Source organism: Kryptolebias marmoratus, linkage group LG17, assembly GCF_001649575.2.
Source record: "Kryptolebias marmoratus isolate JLee-2015 linkage group LG17, ASM164957v2, whole genome shotgun sequence".
Classification (NCBI taxonomy): domain Eukaryota; kingdom Metazoa; phylum Chordata; class Actinopteri; order Cyprinodontiformes; family Rivulidae; genus Kryptolebias; species Kryptolebias marmoratus.
In genome coordinates this window covers 6,399,539-6,412,950 of record NC_051446.1, presented here as the reverse complement: position 1 = coordinate 6,412,950, position 13,412 = coordinate 6,399,539, and the positions used below count along the sequence as shown (strand labels likewise).

Below are 13,412 nucleotides of genomic sequence, written 5' to 3'. Positions count from 1 at the left end.
GTGTAAAAGATGTCAGTCTGTTTGAGAAGGATCAAATCATTGGCATGCATCAAGCAGAGAAAACATCTAAGGAGATTGCAGAAACTACTAATATTAAGTTGTGAGGACCCATCATCTTCGAGGAAGTGTGGCCAGAAAACTATCCTGAATGATAGTGATTGGCGATCACTATCATTCAGGATCAAAACTGACATAATTAAAAATAAAAGCAGAAATAGATATATTTTGTTTTTCCTTTTCCTTACACATGCTTTTTTGTCATGTAATGTTTATATTTTGTTTTGCCTTTTCTTTATACAAGCGTTTGTTCTCTTTACATTTCCCCTTCCCTTTTTTTTTACTTTACTGTATGCATTTCTGCCTCATTATGCAAATGAGGAGGGCTGCCTTCTTGGTCCAGCTCCTCTGCTATTGGTCAATAAACAGGTAGGAGCAGGATCCATGTGCAGATCGATTGTGCATGCCTGCGCTTTCTGCCGTTTCAGGAGAACGCCTAATTTGAGAGGAAGTGAAGTCGTAGCAGAGTTGTCTCAGACAACTGCAAAAGAGCACATTGCTAGCTTAGCTGAAAGCAATACACTCAGTTATGACTATTTATGGTTTCCCTTTTCAAAAGCCCCAGAGTGCAGAGGAGGCACGCTTTAATACCGGTGGCTGAGGTGAAGAAAAAGTGGTCAGATGTTAGGGTGGAGGCAAAAATAACGACTAACCGACCACTGCCAGAGCACGTCAGCTACAGGTGGGGGTAAAGGCGTACCGAACTGACAAAAGGATGACCAGTGTCATGCTGAAAAGTGATGGTTCTGCCAAAACGTGCATGCCCCCACGAGGGAGCGGGCAAGGGTATGAGCGGTATTAAAGCGAGCCTCCTCTGCGCTCTGGGGGTTTGGAAAGGGAAACAATAATCATCACTGACTGTATTGCTGTCAGCTAAGCTAGCAACGTGCCTTAACTCTTCTGCAGCTGTCTGAGACAGACTTCACTTCCTCTCAAATGAGGCGTTCTCCTGAAACTGCTAAAAGCGCAGGCGTGAACAATTGATCTACATATGGATCCTGCCCCTTCCTGTTTATTGACCAATAGCAGAGGAGCTGGACCAAGAAGGCAGCCTCCTCATTTTCATAATGAGGCAGAAATGCATACGGTAAAGTAAAAAGAGGAGACGAGGAAATGTAAAAAGAACAAACGGCTGTATAAGGAAAAGGAAAAACAAAATATATATATTTCTGCTTTTATTTTTAATTATATTAGTTTCAGTCCTCCAGAGAATGAAAACAAAAAAGAACCATGTAAATGTCATTTTTTCCCCTTTATTCTGCTTTCCTATAAAATACAGTGAACTCAGCTAAAATGGGCCACATGTTGGCTAATGATTAAAAAAAACTTTAAATTTGTGCTGTATTATTTTTCTTTTTTTGTTCTTGCTACATATTATAATTTTGCAAAAATGTTGTTGTTTTCTAAAATTGTGACCAAGCAACAATAAAAAACCTAAATATTACTATGAAAACAAAAACATACAGGACTTTCCTAAATAAATACAACCACATTCACAATAAGCACAGAATGATATGCATGTTTATTTATTTCATAAAGAGAACTGGTGTCTAGACAAAAAAAAATAATAATATAGATAACACTAGCAGTTAAAATGAATGAAAATGGGGTTGCACAACATGTTATTTACAATGGCTATTAAGTAATTTAATAATTAGGGTCATGTAGCATTTAGAAATTAGGTAAGAACTCTTAGCATAGAATAAGCAAATAACTGATATTTCAAGTGAACAATATTAACACAAAACAGTCATCTAGAAAAATGAGGGGAAAAAAAACCCAACGTGAATTACAAGCTTAGGAGCTATTACATTAAAAATGATGCATCAAAATGTACAAATACAGTAATCTATATATTCTGTGTAAAAAGCATGTAGAAAAACACCTGATGCAGTTTTCTGATACAGTCATTGACCAGTTATGAGAGGTATGAAGTATTTCACAGGTAGATAAGTGTGAAAAAAGTCTGCACTGGTTACTTGGGGATGGGGGCTCAGGCCCCTGCATACACGCACTTCACTTCAACGTGAACTATGGCCTCTGCAAGTTCTAAGGCAAATATCGTAGGTGCACTTGTATCCATGTAATGCCAACCCATCCCAAAAGTTGGATGAAATACAAGGTGAGAGAACTCTTTGTCTCTTACACAACACTGAGCGCCTGTCCAACTGAAGAGTGACTTTTACATGACATGACACCTATTTGTAAACATATTTCATTTTATACTTTACTCAGTGATCTCAGCCTGTGCATTTAACCTTTACACCAAATTATTATTATTATTGTTATTTTCTTTACTTTAACTGAAGTTGAGCAGTCTGTGAAAAGGCATGTTTTTGTTCATATTCTTTCAGAACAACCTTTGGAGTTGCAAAAGCCAGTGTTTCAGAGAAGCAGCAACAAAAATATATAAAATAAAAGAAAATAACAAGAAAAAAATAAACATAACTGTAAGAGCATTTATTTACAGAGCTACAGCAATGTTCATGTAAATCAAAGAGCTATAATGACCAAAAAAATAAAAAATTAGGGGGGGCTACACAAAAGCAAACCAGAGACTTCCTCTTTAAATAATCAAATTCTTCATAGAACAGTCTGGTAATTTTGAAGATGTTTTGTCAAATAGTTATCAGTAGTTACTATCTTATCAGCTGAGACATTAGTCATAAAATATGTGTGCTGGTGATTGTTATGGTCTGAGGCATAGTCACAAAGATATTTACGTAGTTGTTTGGTTGCAACAAACTAAACCAACTGTGTCATGCAAAAGTGTTGAGTTTAATATTAGCCTATGTAGCATTACTTCACACCAATATGTCATTTTTTAGAAAGAGTTGTTTTATAAGCCTATCAAACTAGATTAATAAAAAAGGCCCTTTGGCAAGTCAATAGCCTAGCCTAGAAGAAGACTTCTACCCTTTTCTCCATACTCCATGACTGATGTCCAAGCTAATAAGATGCTAACTATTGATAGCTTTTTGACAGAACATAGTTTAAAGATTGACCAGAGTATCCCTTTAAAAATATGTTTTAAGTCCATTAAATCTTAAAGAATATTTGTGCTAAAAAACTAAACTTAAGGAAAATTCTCACCAACTCAGCATCTGCTATGTTCTGCATAGATTTTCAGCACTTTTTAACACTTTGCTTTTGGTTTAACAATAGCCAAACTCAAATCCGTTCTACAAACCAAAAGAATCCGATCAACTCACATTCTGTTGTCTTTAATAAGTTGGTGGAAAAAAACAACTAAAAGCAGATGAATATTAAGTCTCAGCATTCATTTTTGTCTGCCAACGCCTTTTTTTTTAAAAATCTTTTTAGCAGCTAGCTGTTAGAATTTTAAACAATAAAAGTTGCAGACAAAAAAATGCTGTCTGCTTCAAAGGGAAACCTTTAGCACCCTGAGACTTTAAGGGATAGTTCATCAAAATGGCAAAAAACATTTTATCTGACTTCCTTCCACTGGTATGTGACCACGCAGACAGCTTTGGTTTAAACACATCAGTGTTTTTTGATTTCTGCCACAACTTGAATATGAAGCAGCTGAATGAAATCGTTATATCATTTGTTGCCAAAAAAGAGAAAAGAGTCTCAAATTGAAACAACATGCAATTAGCAAGATTACAAAAACATGAGAGCAACCAGACAGCTTTAACAATAAATGTGATGACGCTGTGTGTATGTGTGTGTGTGTGCGCACGCACGTGTCTATTAGGCAACTAAAAACATGTTTGTTCTAACAGCATAATCACATGATCTAAAATCTGTGTAAAATCAAATCTATCAGTGATAAAAAAAAACCTTTCTTTCATTAATCCTAATAAACACCAAACCAAAAAAAGATGTATTTAAGGTTCAAACCAAACTGTTTGCTGTTTAATTAAAATTCATCCCTCATCTTTTTATTCAAGACGCTTATTTCTTTTTAAGCCAACAGTGTAGAGGAAGACACAAAACTCAGAGCCTCCAAGTTGGCCAAAACTAAATTACCATCTAATCTTACCTCTTTGGGAATGTATGGGTCAGATCTTTTAAATTATTAACATAGAAATAGTAGTATTGAGTTTCTATGACATGTCAAAAGTCCCACAAGTTTGGCTACATTACAAATGTAATGAACTGATCCTCTCCAAACAGAAATATAATCAAGTAAAAAAAACCTGTACCCTCTACCATCCCACTACAGCGTTCTTAATTTTAGGAGAAAAAAGAAGACAATGAACTGCATAATAAGTGCAGAAAAAAGGATCTAATGTAGACTGTTCTAAGTGTTTTTTTTAACTTAGCCTCCTAAAATGTCAATGTACACACATACTGTATATATGTGTACAAAAAGATAAGCACACATAAAACACCAGAAACCATATGAGTTAACACAGAATCACTCTTGCTCCAAACTCAGGCTGTGCCAACATGATATATTCTTTGTACAAATGTAAGTGAACGTGTGTGTGTATGTGCGCTCCATCTACAAAACAGGGAACAGTTTAAACAGGTTAAAGACAGGAAAAGAAATACACACAGTAGACTCTGATCTCACCATGTGACACAATTCCACAAATTAGATCTTTAAACTATTTCCTAATTCTACATTAGTAAAATTCAGGAGAAAGAACTGCCAAAACTCTCATCCAAACTTTCAGCCCCACTCTGAGGTTCATCTGGGAGTTTGATCATCAAGATGGTTCAAGAGTCAGTATTTTAACAAAAGCTCGCCAGATGAGTGACAAAACTATAATTTTGGTTCCCAGAATTTTGAATGGTTTAGTTTTTTAAAAGTTCAAACAATATCACCCCCCCTCCCCCCCCCCCCCNAAACAAACAAACAAAAAAAAAAAACAGTCATGGAGAGATATGTTGGCAAGTCATTATTGTTTAGCTTGCCATTGCTAAGATTTTCAAACAAGGTGGGGGTGACATTAACAAAATATGTTTTTGCTCCAGTGTGTTTCAGTGAACATTAAGTGAGGGCCAGAATAAAATCTACACTTGCAGGTGATTCTGAGGGTGTGAAAAATGAAGGCTATGTTTCCAAACATAAGAGTAAGATTAGTGAAAACTGAGGATTTAACACTGACTATTTTCCAAACACCCAAGAACTTAATAGGGTTAATGTTACTAAGTTTACCAGAGACATGGTAGACCGAGAGGTCCACAGCTAATGTGTGAGTGGAAGGTTTTAACCAGGAAAATATTGTGTTTCCGAGAGCAGAGTACATAAAACCTTTTACTGGATTTCATTCTTAGGTTAAAAATTTTGACATTTAGAACAATGTATCATTTATTATTGTATTTTAGTTGGTTAACCTTTAGGAAAACTTGCTCATTAATTTGTTCCTGTGCCGAATCATACCCCAACTTTGTACAAAGTTATTTTCATTAAACATGTAACAGTTGGCATTTTGTACCGATAGGATGCAAAACTGTTATAATTTCACACCCATGCACTCACTATATGCACATATCTTATGGGGACCAGATCCTTGTGATCCTGCGCAAAATCAAGCTGTGCTTTATTTCTTCTTCTAACCTACGGTTTGCATAATTATATTGTGTAAAATGCTTGTCCCAGGCTCAGGCAGGTGTGGGTGTGTTGAAGCAGATCCAACTTGCATACAAAGAGAGAAAAACCTGCCAGTGTTTTCAGGCAAACATCTTAGGCTGTTATAATATTTGAGGAGCTTAATGCCTGATTTAGACAGAACTGCATTTTAAAATTTCTTCTGTCTCGAGATCAGGGGTTTTTAAGAAAACATCCAGAGTTACACTCCTGAATATCTAGGTATCATCACACCAATACTACGACTACTACTACTACTACTACTACTTATAATAATACAGTAGACTTAGTTATGAAGTGAGCTAAAGTTAGCATGAAATTAATAAAGTTAGTGCAAGAGTACTAAAATGAGTATTAAGAGGGCTGAAAAAGTATGAAATTGGACAAAGTGAGTACAAAGTGGGCTGAAGTGAGTATGACAGAAGGCTTCTTTTTGTTCTTACAATAGTTTGAGTACATGGTGACCAAAGTAAGACTTGGCAGAAGTACAGATTGACCTGGGGCCTCTGGAAAACTGTAAACTTTTTATTATTATTTTAATTAATTGTTAATATAAGATTTTGGTTCCGTGACAGTTTACTTTTATTGGTACATAATTGGCAATGCAATTTCCAATAAAATTGTTATTTAGTTTTGTTTTTCTCATCTAGTATCCATAAAAAGTCATATTTTACTAAGAAGTGCTACAGTAAATACTATTTTTCAAAGTTAGAAGACTGATGCTCAAGAACACATCTTTTCCTCAGAAATTCTAAGTAAATTAGAAGTAACATTAGCCTCAGTTTGACTATGCCAAGAGTTGATGCCATTGGGTTGGGGCTTAAAGAGAGCAAAGTTGAACTCAACTTTTGAGCTGAAATGTGATACCCTGCTTGTTTTTACCTCTAGATCAACTAAGCTTATATTTCTAGTCAGCATGCATTCACATCACAAAGGATGTTCAAACATAAACAAAATAGTATCTTATGATTGTTAAATCATCTTGACAACACATACATCGCTTTCACTTCAAAATATTGAAGAATTAGCTTATTCAATTACCAAAGAAAAACAAAAAATGCTCTTATACTAAACCCTTGGCTTGTTTTTTTTGTATGGTTTCAAATTTTTCATAGATTTTATTTCAAATCTAATTCAAAGAATGAACATTTTCTCTTGCTGTGCCAATTTAAGTGCTTTAGTCTCAGACTTTTCAGAGGCTCTTAAATAAAAAACAAACAACCTTAAAGAAGTGCTGAATAGCTCTGAGTGCTTGCGACTGGAAAACAAAATGCCTGAATCTGACCCCCCACGCCCCCCACACACACTTCTTTTTCCTTTTTGTGGCTTTTGCACAACAAAAAATTAAAAGCTGCTTTTTGACTGTATTTGAACATCAAATGGTAATATTGAATGAACCCAACGTACGTTTGTGAGTGTACACAAGTATATTTAAATACTGGCAAGAGACTAAAGATCTTCAAGATTTCTTGAAACAAACATAAAGAAGATTTTCACATTTCAGAGGAGTGAAAGGTGTAGAGGAATTGCTTCTTGGAACATTCCTAGAATGGTTAACTCTTGATACATGCAAGGGGCTCAAACTGTGTGTGTGTGTAAATGTGAGGGTTTTTATGTGCTCTATGTGTGTGTGTGTGTTTGTTTCTACATGAGTATCAAGCTGATTTCCTGAGTAGAAGAACACCCATCGTGATGGAAAGTATTCATTAGGCAGGACAGGAAACAGCAAAGCAAAAATTTCCCTTAGCAAAAAGGTGCTTGATATGACCCCAGTACAAAAGAAATATTTAAGCCTCTACCTTGACAAAATCACTGTTACAGTCATCATGCTTCATACTATATACACATCTGCCATACAAGCACTTGAATATCACTGTTACAACATCAAAATACAATGGTATTGCTAATGAGTGGGAAATAAAAAAACCATTTAACCACCTAAGAAACCCCATTTTTTTTCTCTGTTCAGTTCAGTGCTGTGGAAGGCATAGGTGGAATGTTTTCAGTTACAGAATGTACAAAGTTATCCTGTACATAAATACAAATGTGACACACTTGCAGACAATTTTTGCATATGAAAAGTTTTCAGTCTCTGCATCGTAGCTTTTTCATGTACAGAAGCTGTTTGCTTTTTCTTTTATAAACTAGGTTGAACATTCAGAGGATTTTCTTTTCCTGAGTTTGAATTTCTGTGACGAAAAGGGCCACTGAGATTAATTCGCAGAAGAAACAGAAAAAGAGGAAGAATGAGACAGAAAGAGGTAGAGGAGGCTAAGACCCCATCTACAATACTCCAGATATTTTTTTAAACTGATACTTTATTTTCTCCTTTTATATTTCTGTTTTTATTCTCACGATTTTAATAAAAATCCTGCAATGACCATTCTGCTCCACTAGGTAGTGAGAATGTCCACATTAATGAAATATCAAATACAGGTTAGGACTATCTTTAGCTCACTGACTATAACATAATCTAGATATTTGACCAGAACCTTGAAACCTGAACAGGACCAGCTTCCCTGTTGGCTGGTTTTAGTAAAGGTTTTAGTCCTCCCACCTCCATAAAAACAAAACATTGCTGTCGGTAAAATAAAATAAAAAAATATGCCTCTGATATTTTTCAGGTTATGACTCCTGTTGTTTCGAGTAGTTCTTACCTTGCAGTTTAAATATTATTTTTTCTAATCTGCTCAGCTGTAATTAGATTTTTCATTTTTAAAACAAAAGTCATGTGACACCATGATTGTATGCAGGGGAGTAGCCAGGACAACCTGCAGACAATATGCTCTCTGGTTCCCAAAATACAACATGGCAACACTTGCCAAACAGAATCTTGTGGCTTCTATTCTCCACACCAGAATTAGGAGAGATGGTATGTCTAGATGTATTTTATGGTTTATGGGTAGGCTTGGCTAAAGATTCTCCAAAAACTCATTCATTTCTTTGATATTGTTTCCAGTTTCCTCTTAGTTATTACTGGTTTAGCACATAATCATTTTGGTAGTGAAAAAGCCAGAATAAAGCAAGACAGACATAGAAAAAGTGGTTAAAACAGCTCCATTCTAGCTCGGGTATTTAAAGCACAAAGTGATAATGGGCATGAGTGAAACAGGCTGCTAAGTCATCATTTCTGAGAGGCTCCATATTTCTTGACTGCACAGATTTACCCAAAACAGGTTTTTAAAAATGTCTATTTTGGAAAGCATTTTTATAAACTAAGTTTGCAAAGTAGATGGGAGGTGCTAACAAGCAAAACAATCTCAGTTTGTAAAACTATCCGGAGTCACATAGATGGGGCTTAAGAGATTGTTTTCACACACAAACATCTGAGAACTTCTGCAGAATGAGGACAGAATTGGGTCCAAACTTTATCTGGGGTTGTTAATAACACATGCGCTCTCAGCAGTAGATACTCTTGTTCTCACAATAAGAAATACTCCAGAGTGGCTTCTGTGCTGATCATACAGAGGAAGAACCTGACAGAAAAAATATGCTACATAAATGTGTTGATACCTCTTTATCATAATGAGTTTATACAATCCATGAATCTGGGTATATCGTTAACACAGAAAGAGATATATAGAAAAAAATAATTGGGTGATTCACTTGAGAAGTTCAGAGTTAACCCAATATTTTACTGGGCTGTGACTGCTGGAGACTAGTTTGTGAACAGCCTTTGTGAGAGACACTCCAAAATGTCACAAGTGTGCATAAAATGCACAATGCTTTTGCTTGAAGCTGCTGATGAACATGCCTCAGCAGAAGTATTTTAACAGCTGAAATTTAGGCCTGTAGGCATTTGAGGGGGCCTCCAAATATGATGGGTGTGTGTGATGCACTAATTTGCATAATATTACAAAACCAAGAGAAGGCATCAAAAAGCTGAATCCTATGTTGATAGCCTAGACCGTTTGAGCTGTTGAAAGTTTCAATGGTTTGTGTAGCTGGAATTTTGCTGAAATTATAAGATGCTGGAAAAATCACCATTATGTAGTAATAGAATTTAAAATGTGTTTAAAGCTTAATACTTCAAAAACCACAAGTGGCACAAGAACTTAAAGTCATAGCCACCATCTCATGAATGAGCAGAACAATTAGAAGTTAGAATGGCTGCAACAGGATGAAATATACAGGAGTAGTTTTTGTGTAAAAAAACGGACAGAAGAATTAAGGCGAAATAATGAAGAAAAACAGAATCTCAAGAGTGTGCATTTTATGCACACTAATAAAACAATAACGTGAACGCTGACTTGGTATTTACACAGGTATTGAAAAACGGATCCAAATTTGTCTTTCTCCATTTCTAAAATTTACTCCAGTGGATTAAATCATAAATGTGTGGGCAGCTGACAAAATGGGTACAGAGTGAGAAGACGGGTATGATGTTGTTAGAGGTGGACAACAAAATACTGTGCATGGCCTAAAATAGTTTAGCAAGCACATAAAAATAAGCCATGCTATTTTTAATTGGCTGCACAAAATGCAGCTGTAGAGATGCAACAGAAAATTCACATATTTCCTTGTGAATGTCTTGCCAAATAGTCTCCAACAGTCGGATCCCAGTGAAATACTATATTTAATGCTGCAGACATTTGTATTGTCTAATGTGCTCATTACAGAGCACAGTAAGAAAATGTCAGGGCTGCAGTGGATGTGTGAAAACAACTGGAGATACAGAGTGGAAAAAAGAAAGAGAGAAAGAAAGACAGGGACAAAGACATAGTTTGTACACCAAAAGACAAAGGAGAGCTGCTGTTTAGGTCCTATGAGGTTTCACTTTGAGTTGTGACACATGAATGACAGAGTCTTTGCTGGGGTGAGTATAGCACCATTGGAAGGGTTTGGTGAGAGGTTCCCCCTCTGTCATAGTAAGAGGAGAATACCTGTAGAACAGTATTGCTGCTGTTAAGACAACATTAGTGTCAACCATTCAAACAAAAACAAAATTAAAAAAGTTTAAAAAAAGCACAAAAGACATAAATACAAAGCTTGTTTCTGAGTGAACACTGCCAGAGGCTGAACGTCTCACAACCCAGAGGAAGGGTTTGTCAGGAGAGTCAAATTAAATACTACAAAAACATTCAACGCAAACAGAAACCAAAACCATCTCTACTTGGTACAGTCCTTCCTTGGCTGCTCATCAGTTGTACATTTGTCTGTCATTTCCTGGCAAAAATCCACCGTTACCGTCTGGTTGGAGGTTTCTACAGACAGCTCTGATGCTGTGTACAAGCTGGTGTCCTGACCATCTGTAAATTTGTCAGCTCCGTTTCTGACAGCAAAGCTGGGCTGGCTCTCCGAGCAGCTGGGTGACCCACGGAAGATGGGTTCTGGAGTGGCTGAGCCAGAGTGGGTGGTGAGGTCAACGCTTCTGATGGCAGGGGTGCTGAGGGTGGGTCTTGGCTCATTGGAAGTGGAACTGGTGGGCCGGAGCACAGGGCAATAATGGTGGAGGGATTGAACCTGCTCTGGGCTTAAATGAACATCGCGACACACCTCCTGGGACAGGCATGAGAAGTTCTCCCACAACTCGCCCATACAGGCCTTCAGCTGGTTCCTCTCAGTCAGCAACTTCTCTTTTTCACACACCTGCAAACACACAAGTTTGTATTTCTATCTTTATTAGGACATTATACTGACTTTCATTCATTTCTGGAACACTGTCAGACAATAATTAATTTATTTTGAACAGACAATAAAAGTAAAAAAATAATAATAAGAAAAATAGTCATGCCAGTTGACATGCAATTTTACACAATTTGTTCAAAAACGAACAGGTAGAAGATGAAAGATCTTATGATTTCCTGCCCCTCTCCTACATATCAACATGCAATCATTTAAGTCTCCCCACACCTGATAAACCCTCAAAGTACTTCCACATTAAATGACACTTAAACCTTACATTCACATAAATGAATGTACAACTATTTACACAATATTAGTATCAACAATAGTATTTTTGGTCATTCAGATACCCTTCCTATACAACATATTTTCCAATAAGTTCATTTGTGTACAGTTTTTTAAGGTGGTTTATATTTTTACTCTGTTTGAGCTCATCTTTTAATCCATTCCACAGATCTACCCCACACACTGATATACAACTACTGTTTTTGTTTGTTCCAATACGTTGTTTTTTTTAATATTTATATAAAACTTAAATTATAAGCGTCCTCTCTGTCACAAAACATTTTTCGAATATTGTGTGGAGGTTGACAGTTTCTTACTTTAAACATAAATTGTACAGTTTAGAATTTTACAAGGTACCAGAATTTCAGTACATTTGATTTAAAAGTCATGGATTTGTATGTTTCTAATAACCCACTTTATGTCATATTCTGATTGATGTTTTTTGTATTATGTACAGCGGCTGTAAGTTTGTTTTGTAGGTATTCCCTCAAATTTCCACAAATGTGGTACAATGAGAGTATTATTTAAAATAAACAGTGATTCGTAGTCCAGAAAAAGTCTTATTCTCCTCAAAACAGCAACACTTCTTGCTAGTTTTAATTTTACTTGACAGATCTGTGGCAATTGTGGAGAGTCCCTCATGAATGCCACTCAAATGATTACTTGTTTTGTCAGTGACTAACTGTAAATATGACTATTGTGGTTTTGAACCATTTTTCAATTTTGATGAACACTTATTTCCAGAAGTTTGATACTGATGCACATACTTAGATAATGACTTCATCAACCTTGTTCCTAAATAAACATTTTTCAGGTTACTAAGACTCCAGAGGTCACAGCCTCCCCTTTGTGAGAAGCAATGAAGACCTTTATAAAGAGTAAGATTATTTCTTCTACGGCTCATCAAAGAAAATCTAGAAAAGATAAACTATGAAACATATGAACATATGAAAATCTATTGTTTTTGCAAACATAATATGATCTTATAACATTATAGCACACCACTAAACTTTTACTCAATTCAAGATACAAATTTTATGAAAATTTAATGAACAGACTTGGATGAAAATTACAGGAAATGTTGGGGTTGTTACGGCAAACAAATGCTTACATTTTGGTGGTAATTTAGTCAGAGGTCAAGGTCAAAGGTCAAGATCACAGGTGACCCTGTACTCTAACTCTGTAACTGTGTAAAGCAGGAATGTTGAACTGCACAGCTGGACAATTCATGGGTCAAGCATGATCCCTATTGATTTCAACATCACACAATTTACTACCACGTGTGATCAGAGGTGACTGCTTGCAATTGGACTACCCAAAACAAATTTGTAATAGATTTTGAAGAACAAATCTAAACAGCCATATGATGTCCGACCCTGGGCAGTTTTGTTTTCTTGCTGCCATGTTTTCTAACCCCACCTTAATGGTCTGAACATTTATTTGATCCAACCAAGCAACTTGGATAAAGTGAGTAATTAGACTTTGTATCAAAGGTTTAGAACTGTCCATTTTTAATAATTTATTCTGTTTGGATCTGACTAACAAGGTATTTTTAATTGTGACTGAACTATCTATCTATCTATCTATCTATCTATCTATCTATCTATATATATATATATATATATATATATATATATATATATATATATATATATATATAGATAGGAAACCCGGGTTCAAATCCAGGCCGGGGCAAAGATACAACAGTGAAATTGAGCTATCCAGTCTGGGTCCCTAGGCAAGACCCTTTGAGTTACTGCCTACCTCATACCATGAGAGAGATAAATAGGAATCACATGCCGGCTCAGACGTCGCCCGGCCAAACAAGGTCTGCGTCAGGTGCTGGGGAACCAGAGCACCCTGATGAAAAATGGGCTACTGG

At 36.1% G+C, this 13,412-nt stretch overlaps 1 protein-coding gene across 3 annotated transcripts in view; it reads right to left on the bottom strand.

Moving 5' to 3' along the window:
* Positions 1 to 1,560: 1,560 nt before the first annotated feature.
* Positions 1,561 to 13,412, bottom strand: part of bach2b (BTB and CNC homology 1, basic leucine zipper transcription factor 2b) — a 155,895-nt gene continuing 144,043 nt past the window's right edge. For all 3 annotated transcript variants that reach the window (XM_037980664.1, XM_037980663.1, XM_037980665.1), the window contains exon 5: positions 1,561 to 11,209. In XM_037980664.1, the coding sequence (XP_037836592.1) occupies positions 10,730 to 11,209 (480 nt within the window). In that variant the 3' untranslated portion in view covers positions 1,561 to 10,729. The remainder of the gene's footprint in view (positions 11,210 to 13,412) is intronic.